At 59.3% G+C, this 19,849-nt stretch overlaps 1 protein-coding gene across 1 annotated transcript; it reads left to right on the top strand.

Moving 5' to 3' along the window:
* Positions 1 to 3,792: 3,792 nt before the first annotated feature.
* On the top strand, positions 3,793 to 15,482 carry ZNF414 (zinc finger protein 414). The gene is given in 10 exon segments (XM_063160925.1): positions 3,793 to 3,841; positions 9,181 to 9,311; positions 9,853 to 9,954; positions 10,038 to 10,145; positions 10,319 to 10,424; positions 12,920 to 12,998; positions 13,000 to 13,399; positions 13,739 to 13,789; positions 14,203 to 14,358; positions 15,271 to 15,482. Coding segments are annotated over 9 exon segments (1,149 nt in total). The 5' UTR covers positions 3,793 to 3,841; positions 9,181 to 9,241; the 3' UTR covers positions 15,348 to 15,482.
* Positions 15,483 to 19,849: the final 4,367 nt, after the last annotated feature.

A 19,849-nucleotide genomic window follows, 5' to 3' on the forward strand; every position in this document is an offset into this window, starting at 1 on the left:
GCTGTGACGTGGGCAGGCACAGATCAGAGGCAGCCCCGTTCCTCCCACCATGAACCCTCCAGAAAATGCTGAATACACCAACCAGCTCTGCCAGGCTCCAGCTCAGGCATTTCCACGCTCCGCTGTGGCTCGGGATCGCTCAAAGCAGGAGCGGGGCGGTGCTGCTGTGCCCTGGCTGGGCACAAGAACAGCTCCGAGGATCCCTCAGGCAAAGCCCTCAGAGCTGGCCCTGCCTTTCCTGGCTCAGGGGAGCTTGTGGGGTCTCATCCCTGAGGGACGCTCGGGGTGGCAGCTGAGACCCTCTGGGGCAATGGCACAGCCAGGCTGGGCTGTGGGCAGAGGCTGAGCCCCACACGGAGCTGCCCCAGAAGGATTCAGCCGGGAGAGGGAGGAACAGGGCTGGAATGCCCGCCCCATCTCCGGCCCCATCTCCGGCCTCACGTCCGGCCCCATGACCGGCCCTATGTCCGCCTCATGTCCGGCCTCCCCCAGGCCTGCGCCAGAGGAAGTGACGGCAGGCTGATCCCACAGAGCCCGGCCCTCCTCTTCCTCCCTCCCTGATCCCACAGCGCCCGGCCTGATCCCACGGAGCCCGGCCTGATCCACAGCGCAGCCCTCCTCTTCCTCCCTCCCTGATCCCACAGAGCCCGGCCTGATCCCACAGAGCCCGGCCCTCCTCTTCCTCCCTTCCTGATCCCGCAGAGCCCGGCCCTCCTCTTCCTCCCTGATCCTACTGAGCCCAGCCCTCCTCTTCATCCCTTCCTGATCCCGCAGAGCCCGGCCTGATCCACAGCGCAGCCCTCCTCTTCCTCCCTCCCTGATCCTTCAGCGCCCAGCCCTCCTCTTCCTCCCTGATCCTACAGTCCAGCCCTCCTCTTCCTCCCTCCCTGATCCTACAGAGCCCAGCCTGATCCTAGAGAGCCCAGCCCTCTTCTTCCTCCCTTCCTCTCTCCCTCCCTCCCAAGCACTGGAGCTGCTCCCCTGTCACACAGACCTTCCTCCCCACCTCAGATTTGGGGTCCAGCAGTGTTCAGGGGACCCTGTGTCCTCCAGGGAGGGATCAGAACCCATCGGGGTGGGAAGTTCCCCATGGGATTTCAAATTCTTCACAGCCCCACGCTGGAAATTTTGGGTCCCCCCCATTATGGGTTTTTCAGCCCCTGCTCTCCTCTGCGTGATTTTCCTGTAAATCACAGCTCTTTAGGAATCCTTGCAGTGCAGAGTGCAAGATGGGGGGGGGTGTCTGATTTTATTTTAATGAAAAATAGTGGCTTTGGGAACTCTGGGGATTTGGGAAACTCCTTCCTGCCCTTCCAGAGGCTGGGGAATGGGGAATGGGAGGCACTGGGTGCTGTCAGGGGAGTGTCCCTGCTCAGCCCTGCAGGGATGTGGGAGCTGGGCCAGCTCAGGCATCCCTGGGCTGCTCCAGGGGGCTCCAGGTGCTCCAAAGAGCTCCAGGGTGCTCCCAAAAATCCAGGGTGTTCCCAGGAACTTGGGGTGTTCCCAGGAGCTCGGGGTGTTCCCAGGAGTCCACAGTGCTCCCAAAAATCAAGGGTGCTCCCAAGAGTCTGGGGTGCTCCCAGGAGTCCAGGTTGCTCCTAAAGTTCCAGGGTGCTCCCAAAAATCCGAGGTGTTCTCAGGAGTCCAGGGTGCTCCCAAAAATAAGTGCTCCCAGGAGCTCAGGGTGCTCCTAAAAATCCGAGGTGTTCCCAGGAGCTCAGGGTGCTCAGAGGGCCCTGGGATCCTCCAAAACCCTTGGATGCCCCAAAAGCTTCAGGAACTGCTGATGCCTTTCCTTCTCCGGGATGGTTATAGACCCCTGGATGCTCCAACACCCCTGGATGCTCCAAAACCCTCAGGATGCCCCAAAAACCCCGGGATGCTCCAAAAAACCCTGGGATGCCCCAAAAACCCTGGGATGCCCCAAAAACCCCGGGGTGCTCCGAAACCCCTGGAATCCTCCAAAACCACCGGGACCCTCCCAAACTCCTGGAATCCTCCAAAACCCCCAGGATCCTCCAAAACCCTGGAATGCTCCAAAACCTCCGGGATGCCCCAAAAACCCCCGGGATGCTCCAAAACCCTGGGATGCTCCAAAAACCCCGGGACCCTCCCAAACTCCTGGAATCCTCCAAAACCCCCAGGATCCTCCAAAACCCTGGAATGCTCCAAAACCTCCGGGATGCCCCAAAAACCCCTGGATGCTCCAACACCCCAGGATGCTCCAAAACCCTCAGATACTCCAAAAGCCCTGGGATGCTCCAAAACCCTCAGGATGCTCCGAAACCCCCAGGATGCTCCAAAAACCCCGGGATCCTCCCAAACTCCTGGAATCCTCCAAAACCCCCAGGATCCTCCAAAACCCTGGAATGCTCCAAAACCTCTGGGATGCTCCAAAAACCCCGGGATGCCCCAAAAACCCCAGGATGCTCCAAAACCCCGAGGATGCTCCAAGACCCTGGGATCCTCCAAAAACCCCAGGATGCTCCAAAACCTTCAGGATGCTCCAACACTCCTGGGATGCCCCAAAACCCCCAGGATGCTCCAAAAACCCCCGGGATGCCCCAAAACCCCCAGGATGCTCCAAAAACCCCGGGGTGCTCCAAAACCCCTGGATGCTCCAACACCCCTGGATGCTCTAAAACCCTCAGATACTCCAAAGCCCTGGGATGCTCCAAAACCCCCAGGATGCCCCAAAAACCCCGGGGTGCTCCGAAACCCCTGGAATCCTCCAAAACCACCGGGACCCTCCCAAACTCCTGGAATCCTCCAAAACCCCCAGGATCCTCCAAAACCCTGGAATGCTCCAAAACCTCCGGGATGCTCCAAAAACCCCGCGATGCCCCAAAAACCCCGGGATGCTCCAAAAACCCCGGGATGCTCCAAAAAACCCTGGGATGCTCCAAAACCCCCAGGATGCTCCAAAACCCCCAGGATGCTCCAAAACCCTGGGATCCTCCAAAAACCTGGGGATGCTCCAAAACCTCCAGGATGCTCCAACACTCCTGGGATGCTCCAAAACCCCCAGGATGCTCCAAAACCCTGGGATGCTCCAACACCCTCAGGATCCTCCAAAACCCCCGGGATGCTCCAAAACCCTCAGATACTCCAAAGCCCTGGGATGCTCCAAAACCCTCAGGATGCCCCAAAAACCCCGGGATGCTCCAAAAAACCCTGGGATGCTCCAAAAACCCCAGGATGCTCAAAAAACCCCGGGATGCTCCAAAAACCCTTGGATCCTCCAAAAACCCTGGGATGCTCCAAAACCCCCAGGATGCTCCAAAACCCTGGGATCCTCCAAAAACCTGGGGATGCTCCAAAACCCCCAGGATGCTCCAAAAACCCCGGGGTGCTCCAAAAGCCTGGAATGCTCCAAAACCACCGGGAACCTCCCAAACTCCTGGAATCCTCCAAAACCCCCAGGATCCTCCAAAACCCCCAGGATCCTCCAAAACCCCGGGATGCTCCAAAACCTCTGGGATGCTCCAAAAACCCCGTGATGCTCCAAAACCCTGCGATGCTCCAACACCCTCAGGATCCTCCAAAACCCCCGGGATGCTCCAAAACCGCCGGGATGCTGGAGCTGCCCGCGGCCGCTGGGATGCGGGCTGCGGAGAATCTCCCGGGCAAAGCAGCCGGGGGAAGGGGGGGAACGGGGCGGGGCGGAGCCGGGTCCCCCCCCGAGGCCCCCGCCCGCCCTTCCGCACGTTCCTTCCTCCCCCCCGTCATCATCCTCCTCCTCCTCCCCCCGCTCTCGCGACAGCTCCGCACAGAAAATGGCCCCGCGGCCGCCCCGCCGCTGATGCGCGACCCGGGCGGCGCCGGCCCCGCCGCAGCCCCGGTACGGCCGGGAGGGACCGGGGGGGGAGCGGGACCGGGGAATGGACCGGCACCGGCGATGGGCTGGCACAGGGGCTGCGGGGACAGCGGGAGCTTTACCAGCACCGGGAGGGTGTACCGGCACCGGGGGTGTACTGCTGTCGGGGATGTACCGGTATCGGGGATGTAGCGGCACCGCGACCGTATTGGCACCGGGGGTTTACCGGTATCGAGGCTCTACCCGTATCGAGGCTGTACCGGTACCGGGGATGTACCGGTATCGGGGATATACAGGCATCGGGGATGTATCGGCACCGGGGAGGTACCGGTATCGGGGCTGTACCGGTATCGAGGATATACCGGCACCAGGACCGTTCCGGTACCGGGGATGTACCGGTATCGTGAATATACCGGCACCGGGACCGTACCGGTATCGGGGCTGTACCGGTATCGAGGATATACCGGCACCGGGACCGTACCGGTATCGGGGATGTACCGGCACCGGGGGTGTACCGGTACCGGGGATGTACCGGTATCGTGAATATACCGGCACCGGGACCGTACCGGTATCAGGGATACCCCGGCACCGGGAAGGGAGCCCTGGCACCGAGGGATGTACCGGGCCAGGGGTGTGCTGGCACCAGGGCTGTAGCGGTACCGGGGCTGTAGGGGTTCCAGGGCTGTAGCGGTTCCGGGGCTGTACCGGTACCAAATGATGGACCGGCACCGGGGCTGGAGCTGCACTGGGGACAGCAGCGGTACCGGAGCGGGGCCCGGGGTACCGGAGCTTTGCAGGAGCCCCGGGGCTGCTGCCCGCGGCGGCTCCGGGTCACGGTGCCGCTGCCCGTGGGGTGGTGGTCGTGGGTGTCGCTCCCCTCTGGGTTGTAGCCATGGGTGTGTGGTCCCTGGGGGGTTACCAGCCCCAGAAACCGGCAGCCATGGGGGCTACCCTGGAGTTACCACTTTTGGAGCTGACAGGGAGCCACAGGAATCGCTAGCCCTGGGTCCTGACAGGTGCGTGGCCTGTGGGAACAGCAGGACCCTCTCACATCCCGGGATGCACCTGCCGGGACCTGCCCGTGCTCCCTCCGTCCTCCCACACCTCCTGGAGCCACGCTGTGGCTGTCAGAGCCCGGGCTCCTGGCCTTGGCGCTTGCCTGGTGCTGGGCTCAGCTTTGTCCAGGCTCGGGGAGGGAGCTCCAACATCCCCAGGTGGCTCCTGAAGGCAAAGTGGGTTTTTTTCCCATGGGCAGGCAGATAAAGGTGAGCACCGAGGAATGTGTGGAAATGTCAGCAGGGCTTGGAGCGATCTGAGGGACAGTGGGGACCCTCCTTTGGGGCGAAGAGAGGCCTGGGCTGAGCTGCCCCGTGGATGTGACCCCAAGGCCAGCACGGGGCTCAGCATTCATCCCTCTGGATGCCCACCCGGGTTTGGGATGGGTTCCTCAGGCTCTGCAGACAGATCCTGAGTTGGAAAGCAGGGAACCCCTCCAGGGAGGGGTGACACCCGACCCATGCCCAGATTGGGGCACCCATCTTGCCTTGGACACCTGGAGCATCCCCCCCATCACCCCCAGCTGTGTGAGGGCTCCCCGCGGTATCTGAAGCTCCAGGAGAACCCTCAGGGTGTGTTTTAGCCGGGGCTGGTGGCACCGGCAGGAGCGGAGCCGCTGCTCCCCGCTCTCCGAACGCTGCCTCCCCCGGCGCTCGCCGGCTGCGCGATCACATGAGCCCCTTGTTCCGAGCCTTTGTCTCATCTCCTTCGCCGAGAGCCGCGTTTGGGGGCAGCCTCCTCATCCTCGGGCCTCAGAGATGCAAAAATCCGATTATTTGTCCCATTTATCCTCGCGGGGTGGGATGAGCAAAGCCTCGGGGTATGGATAAAGCCCCCGGGTGGTTTGAGGGGGATGAGCTGTGTTAATTATTCACTGAATCAGCAGCGTAGCCTGCTCGGGGTGATGGGCAGCTGCAAACATCCTGCCCACCCTCACGGCTGGCAGCCTCTGGAAGGGTTTTGGGGTCTCTGTTCACCCCGAGGGGTTGGGATGAGGGAGCTTTGTGCCAACAGCTCTTTGGGGTGGCAGAAAATAATAATAATAATAATAATAATAATAATAATAATAATAATAATAATAATAATAATAATAATAATAATAATAATAATAATAATAATAATAATAATAATAATAATAATAATACGGGGATAATGACAGTGACAGTGGTGGCCGCAGAATTGGGGTTCCAGGGCAGCTTTGCACTGGTGATCACATCTTGGGGGCAGCCATATTTCTGGGGGGGTCCTGTCTCTGAGGGAATTGTGTCATCAGGGGGGTGACATCTCTGGGGGCAATCACACCTCTGGGGCAGTCACGTTTTTGGGTCTGTCATGTTTTTGGGACAGTCACATCTCTGGGGCAGTCACATCCTTGGGGTAGTCACGTTTCTGGTCAGTCAGTCACATTTCTGGGGGCAGTGACATCCCTGGGGCAGTGACATCTCTGGGACAGTCATGGTTTTGGGTCAGTCACATTTTTGGGTCAGTCACATCTCTGGCTCAGTCACATTTTTGATCAGTCACATTTTTGGTCAGTCACATCTCTGTGCAGTCACATCTCTGGCTCAGTCACATCTTTGGGACAGTCACATTTTTGGGTCAGTCACATTTTTGGGTCAGTCACATCTCTGGCTCAGTCACATCTCTGGTTCAGTCACATCTTTGGGTCAGTCACATTTTTGGTCAGTCACATTTTTGGTCAGTCACATTTTTGGGTCAGTCACATTTTTGGTCAGTCACATTTTTGGTCAGTCACATTTTTGGGTCAGTCACATCTCTGGCTCAGTCACATCTCTGGTTCAGTCACATCTTTGGGTCAGTCACATCTCTGGTTCAGTCACATTTTTGGTCAGTCACATCTCTGGGTCAATCACATCTCTGGGTCAGTCACAGTTTTGGGTCAGTCACATTTTTGGTCAGTCACATTTTTGGTCAGTCACATGTCTGTGCAGTCACATCTCTGGGTCATTCACATCTCTGGTGACCACGGGAGGTCGCTGGGGATGGGGACAGTGGCAGCTCAGCTGCACCTGGGCCGGGGTGTCACACTCAGGGCTGCAGAACAGACAGTCCTGGAGGAGGGGAGTGTTGCCCAGCATCCCATGGGAGGTGACAAATGGCAGCAGGATGATCCAGGTGCCACCTGCTCTCCAAAAACCTGGCTGGGCACAGGGTGATGCCGCAGTGCTGCCACCGTGTCCTCTGCCATGTCACCTGTGGGGAACCTTGGGGCCACAGGCCAAGTGTCCATCCTGCCTGCCCTCAGGCAATCTGCTCAAGAGGTTTCCCAGCTTTTCCAGAGAAAAAAAATCGGCTTACAAGGCATCGCTGGGATGCTGCAACAGGGAATGCCACTCTCCATGTGGCATCTGTGATCCCAGAGGGACAGGACAGAGGTTCCAACACCCCAAGGCACTGCTGGCTTTGACCCTGGGGCTCCAGGAGCTGCAGTGCAGGTGGGGAAGAATTTCCTGATTTTTTGGGGAAACTTCCCTGTGCTGCCCCTGAGCTCTCTGTGCCTTGGCCCTGCTCCCTTTGGGCTCATCTGGAGCCCATCAGTCCCAGGGCTCTGCCAGGGATGCTGAGCCCAGGCTGGGCCACCCAGCTTTGATCCAGAGGGGCATTTCCAGCAGGGCAGCAGGAATTTTGCTTCACTGCAAAGGGCAGTGAATTTTGCTTCCAGAAGGGCAGCAGGAATTTTGCTTCACTGCACTCTCCAGCACCAATGGTTCCAGCTCTGACTCTTCAGGGTTGGGCACCAAACTGTGGCAGTGTCACATTACCCAGGCACGTACAGCCCTGCCTCAACCTTTTCAGCATTGTCTCCCCCCAAAAAAGAAGATTCCCAAGATCTTTTTTCCCACCAAACCTGATAAACAAAGCTCCATCAAATCTGCCAGGATCTTTCTGTGTTTTCCCCGTGTCCTGCAGGGATGGAGGATGGAGATGGAGCATCCCTTCAATCCAGGGCTGAATTTCCCCTCCTGGGCCATGAGCAGCCCCAGCCCTGCCCCAGATTCCCTTTTCCATGGCTGGCTGATTCCATCCCGAGGCCGCTGAGCTGAGAAAACAACAACAAAAAAAGGCCCCACAGCCCCCAGACAAAGCCAGGAGGCCAGGGGCAGCCACAGGAATAATCCCACATGGATTTTTTCCCCCTCCCTGATTTATTTCCTGCTGGGCTGTGATGCCAGTGTGCTGGGTGCTGCAGGAACAGCTGCTGAGCCAGGCTGAGCCCCTCTGGGCCAAACCCCCCAGAGTCAAAGCTGGGGAGATGCCTCTGGAGCAGATGTTAATGGGAAGGATGGGATGCCCCAGCCAGCAGAGCTGATCCCCAGGGAGATCTCCCAAGGGGTTACTGAGCTCCTGGGGAAGCATCTGCCAGTGCTCAATTCACAGCCCCAGCACTGATATTATTGTTGTTATTGTCATTATTATCAATATCACCATTATTATAAATATTTTTACCCTTTTATCCTTTTTATTTTATCCTTTTGTCCGTACTTTCATCATTGCTTATTATTTATTAGCATTATTATCACAATTTTCTCTCTCACTCCAACATAAGACACTACAGAGAAATCTCCCAGACTGAGGGGGTTTTCCAGATGATTTTCACTGGGAATTCCAGTTTGGCTCATCCATGTGGGACCCTCACACCAAGCCAGTGTAATTTTGGGCAAGAACCATCCCCACGTGGCCATCATCAGCTCCCAGTCACTCACTGGGACCTGCTGCTCCTCCTGGCTTGGAAAACCCTTTGGGATTTTGAGGGGAGCACCCAGTGAGCCCCCCCAGCCCTGGGAGCAGGAGCAGCTCCAGCAACCCCTGTGCCTTGGAGGGGATGCGCTTGGAGGATCCTTGGAGGAATTCCCCAGTTCCTCCAATTCCTGGGGAGGAATTTCCACCAGTTTGGGCGGAATTTTGGCTGCAGTTGCTGTGGGCTGGACAGGAGCAGGATCCTGGTGGTGCCTGGGGGGGATGTTTGGGGGCTTTGGGGACCACGCTGGGGTGGGAGAGGCAGGAAGGGACAGTGACAGCTCTAGGATCAGCTCCGGGTGGGAGGGTCAGTCCCACAACCACAGGGCACCGAGGAGGAGGAGAGAAAAGGAGAGGAGGAGAGGAGAAGGAGAAGGAGAAGGAGAAGGAGAAGGAGAAGGAGAAGGAGAAGGAGAAGGAGAAGGAGAAGGAGAAGGAGAAGGAGAAGGAGAAGGAGAAGGAGAAGGAGAAGGAGAAGGAGAAGGAGAAGGAGGAGGGGGTCACTGGCCCCGGGCTGGGCTCTGACCTCCCTCCTGCTCCCGGTGCAGCCCCGCCGGGAGGAGCCGCCCTGTCCCTGTCCCTGTGCCCGTGCCCAGCTCCGGCCAGGCCATGAAGACGGAGAAGGACGATCCCGTGGCCACCTTCTCCCTGCGGGGGAAATTCGGCACGGAGGGGGCAGGTGAGTGCCCTCAGGGGGGGCAGGAGCAGGGAAACCTTTGCTCCTGTTGCTGGGAGGTCCCTTTGGCCCATGCGAATGTGCCCAGGTGTGCCAGGGCGTGCCTGGGCGCGCAGGTGGCATCACCCAGCGTGTTCCAGCCACCATCAGGCTTCACCTGCACCAGCACAGCCCCTCCCAGCCCTCACAACCTGGGGGGCTCCAGCCAGACCCCCAGCCCCATTTCCCTGTCCTGAAGGGATGGGGAGGGCACAGGGGTGGTTTGGCAGGGCCGAGGGACAGGGAGGGCAGAGAGGGGTGGCTTGGCAGAGCTGAGGGATGGGGAGGGCAGAGGGATGGGGAGGGCAGAGCTCTGGTTTGGCAGGGCCGAGCGATGGGGATGGCAGAGCTCTGGTTTGCCAGGGGAAAGGGACAGGGAGAGCAGAGCTCTGGTTTGGCAGGGCAGAGGGATGAGGAGGGCAGAGCTCTGGCTTAGCAGAAATGAGGGATGGAGAGGGCAGAGCTCTGGTTTGCCAGGTCCAAGCCTCGCCATCCCTCCCCGCAGGCTGCAGTGACCCAGCCCTGCCCGGTGCCCCGATGCCAGGGGCGGGCAGCGGAGGGACCCCGGCCCCGGAGCTGCGGCCGCTGAAGCGCAGACCTGTCCCAGGTGAGGCCAGCCCAGCCCCGCCCCGGGGAGGGGACAGCGACGGCCGCGGCAGGGGCGAGGCTGACGGATCTGTGTCCTTGCAGGGAAACACTACCAGTGCTCCAGCTACGGCTGCAAACTGGCCTTCCCCAGCATGCAGGAGCTGATGGACCACCTGAAGGTCCACTACAGACCCACGCAGTCCCTCGAGGGTAAGGGCAGGACACACCACAGGTGCTTTTTTGGGCTGGGAGGGGGCAGAGCGGGGCTCAGAGCGAGGCAGGGCTGGTGGTGGGAGGTGGGAATGGGGAGGTGCTGCAGCCTGTCTGACCAGGCTGTCCCCCCTGGGCTGGTGCTGAATCTCTCTCCGAATTCCTCTGGCCAGGCAAAACCTTCCAGTGCCCCACCCTGGGCTGCAGCGAGACCTTCCCCAGCATGCAGGACCTGATGGCACACATGAAGGTGCACTACAAACCCAACCGCTACTTCAAGTGAGTGCCACTGCTCCCTGTCCCCTCTGGGGACACCTGGCCAGCAGAGCTGATCCCCAGGGAGATCTCCATAGGAGTTATTGAGCTCTTGGGGAAGCATCTGCCTGTGCTCACTTCACAGCCCCAGCGCTGATATTATTGTTGTTATTATTGTCATTATTATCAATATCATCATTATCACCCAGGAGTTATTGAGCTCCTGGGGAAGCATCACCCAGTGGTCACTTCACAGCCCCAGCACTGATACAATTCTTATTATTATTGTCATTATTATCAATATCATCATTGTCACCCTCACTATAAATATTTTTACCCTTTAATCCTTTTTATTTTACCATTTTGTCCATATTTTCATCATTGTATATTTTTTATTAGCATTATTAGCACCATTTTCTCTCTCACTCCAACATTAAGACACTACAGAGAAATCTCCCAGACTGAGGGGGTTTTCCAGATGATTTTCACTGGAAATTCCAGTTTGGCCCATCCATGTGGGACCCTCACACCAAGCCAGTGTAATTTTGGGCAAGAACCATCCCCACGTGGCCATCATCAGCTCCCAGTCACTCAGCAGGACCTGCTGCTCCTCCTGGCTTGGAAAACCCTTTGGGATTTTGAGGGGAGCACCCAGTGAGCCCCCCAGCCCTGGGAGCAGGAGCAGCTCCAGCAACCCCTGTGCCTTGGAGGGGATCCCCTCGGAGGATCCTTGGAGGAATTCCCCAGTTCCTCCAATTCCTGGGGAGGAATTTCCACCAGTTTGGGCGGAATTTTGGCTGCAGTTGCTGTGGGCTGGACAGGAGCAGGATCCTGATGATGCCTGGGGGGGATGTTTGGGGGCTTTGGGGACCACGCTGGGGTGGGAGAGGCAGGAAGGGACAGTGACAGCTCTGGGATCAGCCCTGGGCTTATCCACATGAGAGCCTCGTGCCAAGCTGTGGTGGTGTTCACAGGGGTCTTAGGATGAGGGAAGAGACAAGAATGTTGACTCCCATATTTCAGATGGCTTGGTTTATTATTTTATGATATATATTACATTAAAACTATACTGAAAGAATAGAAGAAAGGATTTCATCAGAAGGCTAGCTAAGAATAGAATAGGAAAGAATAATAACAAAGGCTTAATAACTGACTTTGATTGGCCATTAATTAGAAACAACCACATGAGACCAATCACAGATGCACCTGTTGCATTCCACAGCAGCAGATGATCAATGTTTACATTTTATTTCTGAGGCCTCTCAGCTTCTCAGGAGAAAAAATCCTAAGGAAAGGATTTTTCATAAAACATATCTGTGACACAGAGCCAATGTCATTTTGTTCAAGAACCATCCCCACATGCCCATCATCGATTCTCGGTCCCTCTCACAGCTCTTCTTGACCCCAGGTGTGAGAACTGCCTGCACCTCTTCAAGCACCTGCACATCTGCTCAGTGTCACAGACATGTGACACCAAGCCAATGTCATTTTGTTCAAGAACCATCCCCACATGCCCATTATCCCCTTCTAGTCCCTCTCACGGCTCTTTCCTCACCCAAGGTGTGCTGTCCTTCCACACGCACCGCTCGCTCTTCAAGCACCTCCACGTCTGCTCGGTGTCACATGTCTGTGCCACTGAGCCAGTTATTTTGTTCTCATTTTGTTCAAGAACCATCCCCACATGCCCATCATCCCCTTCTAGTCCCTCTCATGGCTCTTTCCTCACCCACGCTGTGAGAACTGTGTGCTGTCCTTCCGCACGCACCACTCGCTCTTCAAGCACCTCCACGTCTGCTCGGTGTCACATGTCTGTGCCACCGAGCCAATGTCATTTTGTTCTCGTTTTGTTCAAGAACCATCCCCACGTGCCCATCATCCCCTCCTGATCCCTCTCACGGCTCTTTTTGACCCCAGGTGTGAGAACTGCCTGCTGCGCTTCCGCACGCACCGCTCGCTCTTCAAGCACCTGCACGTCTGCTCGGTGTCACATGTCTGTGACACCAAGCCAATGTCATTTTGTTCTCATTTTGTTCAAGAACCATCCCCACGTGCCCATCATGATTCTCGGTCCCTCTCACGACTCTTTCCTCACCCCAGGTGTGAGAACTGCCTGCTGCGCTTCCGCACGCACCGCTCGCTCTTCAAGCACCTGCACGTCTGCTCAGTGTCACATGTCTGTGACACCAAGCCAATGTCATTTTGCTCATGAACCATCCCCACATGCCCATCATCGATTCCCAGTCGCTCTCATGACTCTTTTTGACCCCAAGTGTGAGAACTGCCTGCTGCGCTTCCACACGCACGGCTCGCTCTTCAAGCACCTCCACGTCTGCTCGGTGTCACATGTCTGTGACACCTAGCCAATGTCATTTTGTTCATGAACCATCCCCACATGCCCATCATCGATTCCCAGTCACTCTCACTGAGCCAATGTTATTTTGTTCTCATTTTGCTCAAGAACCATCCCCACATGCCCATCATCGATTCCCAGTCGCTCTCACGGCTCTTTTTGACCCCAGGTGTGAGAACTGCCTGCTGCGCTTCCGCACGCACCGCTCGCTCTTCAAGCACCTGCACGTCTGCTCGGACAGCGCCAGCGGCCCCAGCGCCGCCGCCCCGGCCCATCCTGCCCTCCTCTACCTCCAGCCCGGACAAGGAGCCCCCGGCCAAGCCCCCCGAGGCGCTGCCCAAGCCCCCGGAGAAGGAAGCGCCGGCGGCGGGCGCGGACTCAGCCCCGGCGGCGCTGCCCGGCTCGCTGGAGCCGCTGCTCCCGGGGGCCCCGCACCCCTTCCCGCTGCTGGAGCCCGCCCTGTTCGGGCCCTCGTCCTTGAGTCGCTTCTCGGCGCCAGCCCCGTCCTCGGTGCCGGGGCCGTTCCTGCCCTACGTGCCCCCCTCGCCCTACGGGCTGGCGCAGCCCCCGGCTCAGCACCGCCTGCGGCCCTTCCTGCCGGGCCACGGCCCCCCCAGCGTCTCCAACGCCGTCTGGAAGAAAAGCCAAGGTGAGCGCGCGGAGCCGTGCGGGACAAAGCTTCTTCTGCTCCCGCCTTGACCAGCAGCAGCAGCAGCTCCCCGAGCAGGACCCGAGGATCTGATCCCCTCCGGCCCGGCCATACCCTCATCCCAAAAATAATCCCCATCCAGTCCGTGCCACCCCCTGAGTGATGTTCGATTGGGCAAAAGCACCAAAAAACACCTCCAAATTCTCCTCCAAATTGTCCCGACCAGCCCTGCTGCTCCCCGGCGTGCTGGGGGGGCCGGGCCAGGGCTGCCCTCCCACAAGTCCCCCCCAAGGGAGGGGAAGACCTAATGCTTGTCTCGGGCCTCGATTCCCTCCGCAGGTGTGAGTGTCAGCCCACTCCTCCCATGCTTTGGCTCAGGAGTGACTCCAGGTTAGTTTGGCACCTGCTGGGTGGGGGCTGCTTTCTGTCACTGGGGGGTTTGGGGGGCGGCGGGGGGGGGCGCAGGGGACGGGAGATGCCCCAGGGGGGCACAGGGGGAGGGCGGGCTCCCTCCTTTTTGGAGAGGGGATGAGGCCCAGGTGGGCTCCGAGGCAGGGGGGGTTATGGCTGCACCCCCCCCAAAACCCCCCAGCCTGGCCCCGAGGGCAGAAGCAGCAGAGGAGGAGCAGCAGCAGCAGCTCCAGTGCCCACAGTGCCCCCAGTGCCCCCAGTGCCCCCAGTGCCCTGCCCAGCCTGGCCCCCCGCTCCCACACTCGGGGTTCTTCCCTTGGGAAGGGCTCCAGCCCCCGCAGCCCCGCGGCTCCGGGCGATGCCTGTGCTTCCCTGCCCGCCCGTCCTTGCAGGGCACTCCTCCGCCGGCCGCATCGTCTGGGAGCACACGCGGGGCCGCTACAGCTGCACGCAGTGCCCCTTCTCCACCGCCTCCCGCGACGAGATGACGCTGCACACCGAGGACCACCGCAAGAACCCCCCGCCCGGGCGCCTGGAGGCGGACATGGGTACGGGAGGGACCCCGGGGCTGGCGGGGATAAGGCACGGGATGCTCCCGGGGGTGGCAGGGGTCCGCAGGGGTCCGCAGGGATCCGCAGGGATCAGGCACATGCTGCTCCCTCTCTGGCCTGGCACAGCCTGGCCACGTTCCAGTGCCTGCTTCCCCAGCCTGCAGCAGTGCCCTGGAGGGGTTTGTGTGCCCTCCTGTTCCCCCAGTCCCTCAATGCCCCCGGGGGTGTCTGTGTGCCCTCCCAGTGGCCCCCAACCCCTGCAGTGTCTTTGGGGGTCTCTCTGTGTCCTCCCAGTGCCTCCAGTCCCTGTGATGCCCCTCGGGGTGTCTGTGTGCCCTCCCTGTACCCCCCAACCCATCCTGTGCCCTGGAGAGGTCCATGTGCTTGCCCTCCCAGTGCCCCCAGCCCCTCAATGCCCCTAGGGGTGTCTGTGTGCCCTCCCTGTATCCCCCAGCCCCTCTAATACCCCTGGGGGTGTCTGTGTGCCCCCCAACCCCTGCAATGACCCTGGGGGTGTCTGTGTGCCCTCCCTGTGCCCTTCCAGTGCCCCCCAACCCCTGCAATGACCCTGGGGGTGTCTGTGTGCCCTCCCTGTGCCCTCCCAGTGCCTCTCTGCTCCTGTGATGCCCAGAGGGTGTCCGTGTGCCATTCCAGTGCCCTCCCCATGCCCCCCAACCCTTCCTGTGCTCTGGAGGGGTCCATGTGCTTGCCCTCCCTGTACCCCCAGCTCTTCAATGCCCCTGGGGGTGTGTGCCCTCCCTGTGCCCTTCCAGTGCCCCCCTGCCCCTGTGATGCCCCTGGGGGTGTCTGTGTGCCCTCCCTGTGCCCCCCAGCCCCTGTGATGCCCCCTGGGGGTCCTTGTGCCCCCCTCCCCACGAGGTGCTGACATTCTGTTCCCTGTCGCTGCAGATTTCGGGGTGGGGCTGGCCCCGTTCCACGCCAAGCTGCCGCCGGAGATGGAGAACTCGCTGTACTCGCAGCTCTGATGGCTCCCGAGGGACTCCTGAGCGGGCAGGGGCACGGCACAGCCCCGAGCTGGCACAGGGGCAGCACAGGGGTTGATGCTTCCCCTGGAATTCCCTCTCCCTTTCCTTTGTGTTTTCGGGAGCTCTCCAGCAGCCGGAGCCGCCGTTCCTCCCTCCCCGAAAGGTTTTGTTGCTTCAGCCGCGAGGGCTCTGCGGGAGCCCGGTAGGTTCTCAGGAGTTAGAGTGGACTGCTCTGGAATGAGATCTCGGAAAAAATAAATGGGAATTGTACAGGAGTGGCAGCCGGGAGAGGCTCTGTCAGTGCCATGGGGCAGGGGCAGAGGGGCTGGCACTGAGAACCCCCAAAAACCAAAGGAGGGGGACACGGGGACACGGGGGGTGTGACGCTGTGACACTGTGCTCCGCCAGGGACTGGCTTGGGGAAGGAGAAAGGGGAGGGTTTGGGAAAGGAAAATGTTTGGGAAGGGGAAGGTCTGAGGAGAGGGAAAGGGAAGAGTTTGGGAAAGGGGGAAGAGTTTGGGAAAAGGGGAAGGGAAGAGTTTGGGAAAGGGGGAAAGGGAAGAGTTTGGGAAGGGGAAAGGGAAGAGTTTGGGGAAGGGGAAAGGGGAAAGAGTTTGGGAAAGGGGGAAAGGAAAGGGAAGAGTTTGAGAAGGGGAAAGGGGAAAGAGTTTGGGAAAGGGGAAAGGGAAGAGTTTGGGAAGGGGAAAGGGAAGAGTTTGGGGAAGGGGAAAGGGGAAAGAGTTTGGGAAAGGGGGAAAGGAAAGGGAAGAGTTTGGGAAGGGAAAAAGGGAAGAGTTTGGGAAGGGGAAAGGGGAAAGAGTTCGGGAAGAGGGCAAGAGTTTGAGAAAGGGGGAAAGGAAAGAGTTTGGGAAGAGAAAGGGAAGAATTTGGGAAGGGGAAAAGGGAAGAATTTGGGAAAGGGAAGAGTTTGGGAAAGGGAGAAGAGTCTGGGAAAGGGAGAAGGGAAGAGTTTGGAAAGGGGGAAGGAGAAAGGGAAGAGTTCTGGAAGGGGAAAGGGGAAAGAGTTTGGGAAAAGGGAAAGAGGAGAGTTTGGAAAAAGGTGAAGGGAAGAATCTGTGAAGGGGAAAGAGTTTGGGAACGGAAGAAGGGAACAGTTTAGGAAAGGTCTGAAGAAAGGGAAGGTCTGAGGAAGGGGAAAAGGTCAGTCTGAGGAAGGGCTGCTCTGTGCTGCCCCTGCCCCCTGCCAGCCCATCCCAGGGCACACAGAGCTGCAGCCTGTGCCAGCTGCACCCCAACACCCAGAGCAGGGTGGGACTCCCACCCCAGGCAGCCCTCGTGCCTGTGCCAGCCCTGCCGCAGGCAGAGGGCACGGAATGGCCCGGAAGGAATGGCACAGCAGGAATGGCACAGCAGGGATGGCACAGCAGGGATGGCACAGCAGGAATGGCACAGCAGGAATGGCACAGCAGGAAAGGCACAGCAAGAATGGATGGCACAGCAGGAATGGCACAGCAGGGATGGCACAGCAGGGATGGCACAGCAGGAATGGCACAGCAGGGATGGCACAGCAGGGATGGCACAGCAGGAATGGCACAGCAGGGATGGCACAGCAGGAATGGCACAGCAGGAAAGGCACAGCAAGAATGGCACAGCAGGGGTGGCACAGAACGGATGGCACAGCAGGAATGGCACAGCAGGAATGGCACAGCAGGGATGGCACAGCAGGAATGGCACAGCAGGGATGGCACAGCAGGGATGGCACAGCAGGAATGGCACAGCAGGGATGGCACAGCAGGGATGGCACAGCAGGGATGGCACAGCAGGAATGGCACAGCAGGAATGGCACAGCAGGGATGGCACAGCAGGGATGGCACAGCAGGGATGGCACAGAAGGAATGGCACAGCAGGGATGGCACAGCAGGAATGGCACAGCAGGGATGGCACAGCAGGGATGGCACAGCAGGAATGGCACAGCAGGGATGGCACAGCAGGGATGGCACAGCAGGGATGGCACAGCAGGAATGGCACAGCAGGGATGGCACAGCAGAGCCACTGGGAGGGGCACGGCCCAGGTGCCAGCCTGGGGGGCTGCACCCCCCGTGGGAGCAGCCTGGGGCTCCCCAGCCCCGCTCTGCCAGGCCCGGCCCAGCGGGGTGAAAAGTTTGCAGCAAACTGGTTTGAGGGGAGGCGTGCTGGGACCTGCCGGGCCCGCGGCAGCCCCGGCTGGGATGGGAGCGAGGGAAGAGCCGGCAGCCCCTGCTCTGCTGCCGAGGAGGGGAGCTCGGCTCTGCTGCCGGCGCTGGGAGGGGCCACGAACACCGGGAGAGGGCTCGGAAAGGCTCAGAGGCCACCTGGGCGGGGTGGGCATCCCGGGATGGGCATCCCTTCCTCCTGCTTCCAACCCTTCCTCCTCCTGCCATTCCTTTCTTCCACTTCTGGCCATCCATCCTTCCCTCCTGCTGCCATCCCTTCTTCCATCCCTTCCCTCCTGCTGCCATCCCCTCCTTCCTCCTGCCATTCTTTTCTTCCTCCTGCTGCCATCCCTTCATTTCTCCTGCTGCCATTTCTTCCATTCTCCTCCTGCCATCCTTCCCTCCTGCTGCTATCCCTTCCTCCCATCCCTCCCTCCTGCCAAGCCTTCTTCCTCCTCCTTCCATCCCTTTCCTCCTGCTGCCATCCATCCTTTCCTCCTCCTGCCATCCCTTCCTCTTCTTCCTCCTGCCATCCTTCCTCCCGCTGCCATCCATCCTTTCCTCTTCCTCCTTCTGCCATCCCCCCCAGTGTGAGCAGCACCCCGGGGCTCTCTCCTGCAGCCCCCCTTTGCTGGCACCGTGCCCTCCCCAGCCCATCCCAGTCCCCTCAGGCCCACCCTGAAGTGTCCCTGAGCTGCTCAGACCTGGCACAGTGACAGCTCATCAGAGCCATGGGGTCACAGAGCACCCCAAAGGCACCCCCAGGTCCCAAAGAGGGGCAGGGGGCACAGCTCAGCCCCCTTGCCCAGCTGGCACAGGTGACTGCCCTGCTCCTCCAGAGCAGTGCCACCCCAAAGGCAGGAGGGAGACCCTTCCCAAGCTGTCCCTGACCTGGGTCTGGCTCTGTCCCCCCTCAAAGGCAGGACAGACCCTTCCCAAGCTGTCCCTGACCTGGGTCTGGCTCTGTCCCCCCTCAAAGGCAGGACAGACCCTTCCCAAGCTGTCCCTGACCTGGGTCTGGCTCTGACCCCCCTCAAAGGCAGGACAGACCCTTCCCAAGCTATCCCTGCCCCCGGGTCTGACTCTGAGCCCCCAAAGGAAGGACAGACCCTTCCCAGGCTGTCCCTGCCCCTGGGTCTGGCTCTGTCCCCCCCCCCCAAAGGCAGGACAGACCCTTCCCAAGCTGTCCCTGCCCCTGGGTCTGGCTCTGAGCCCCCAAAGGGCAGCACTGGCCCAGGGGGTGCTGCAGACCCCACAGCAGAGACCCCCTCTGTCCTGCCAGCCCAACCCAGCCCTGCTCCCAGCCCTGCACCCAAACGTGCCCCAGAGCTCCCACTCCGAGCATTCCTGGCTGGTCCCAAGGCAGAGGCAGCCAAGACAAGCTCCATAGCAATGGATTTTTAAAAACTGAAGTCTTTTATTAAAGTTTTATCCAAATTTTGTAACAAAAGATACAAAAGGGCTGGAGATCCTTATTTCTGGGACTAGTCTGACCAATCAAAACCTGACAGTTACTAGGCTAATATAAAATCCATACAATCTGCTAAAAATGCAGGGAAAAAAATTAGAACTGCTGCTCTGACTTTTTTTTTTCTTTCTTTTTTTTTTTTTAAATTCCTTAAAACATTTATAAGTTACTCAGTTTGCATTTTACAGGATTAGTTCTTGTCCGAATGGTCACAGCGACTGTACAATGCGAGAGACACCAGCGAAGCGAGGCAGGGAGGGAGATGTGATGCTGAACACACCCCCCAGGAGGGGAGGGGAGGGCTGGAACCTCCCCCCGGGGGCACACGGAGCCCCCAGTGGGGATGCCACAAAGTGCCAGTGCTTGTCTGCACCCCCGGGCTGTCCCTCTGTCCGTCCCTCCCTGCCTCCCTTCTCCCCAGGGATGCGCTGGCTGGACACCTCTGGCATGGCAGGGAAGGTGGCAATGGGGTTGGGAATGCTGCATGAGCCTGCCTGGCTCCCCCAAATCCTCCCTCCAGCCACCAAGGGGTGCCCACACGAAGCTGGAGCTCTGTTCCCTGCTAGGAACACAGGAGGAGGAGGATGGCCAGGCCAGGCTGGCACCAGGGGCCCGTGCAGAGGTGGCACTGGCTGGCAGAAGGACCCTGAGAATTTCCAGGCTAACACGGTCTGCAGGAGCATCGGTCACAGTGATGGTGGCGGCTGCACAGGGCAGTGCAGTGTGAAATGAGGGCTGGAGCAGCAGTACCCCCCTCACCTGCATTCCCTATCCCTTCCCAAAGCTGCTGCAGGGCTCCCACAGCACACACACAGCCACAGGAACCCCCCTCACCTGGGACAGCCCAAGGGATGGTTCTTGAGTGGCCAATGGGAAAAAAA

Source organism: Melospiza melodia, chromosome 7, assembly GCF_035770615.1.
Source record: "Melospiza melodia melodia isolate bMelMel2 chromosome 7, bMelMel2.pri, whole genome shotgun sequence".
In the NCBI taxonomy this organism is placed as follows: domain Eukaryota; kingdom Metazoa; phylum Chordata; class Aves; order Passeriformes; family Passerellidae; genus Melospiza; species Melospiza melodia.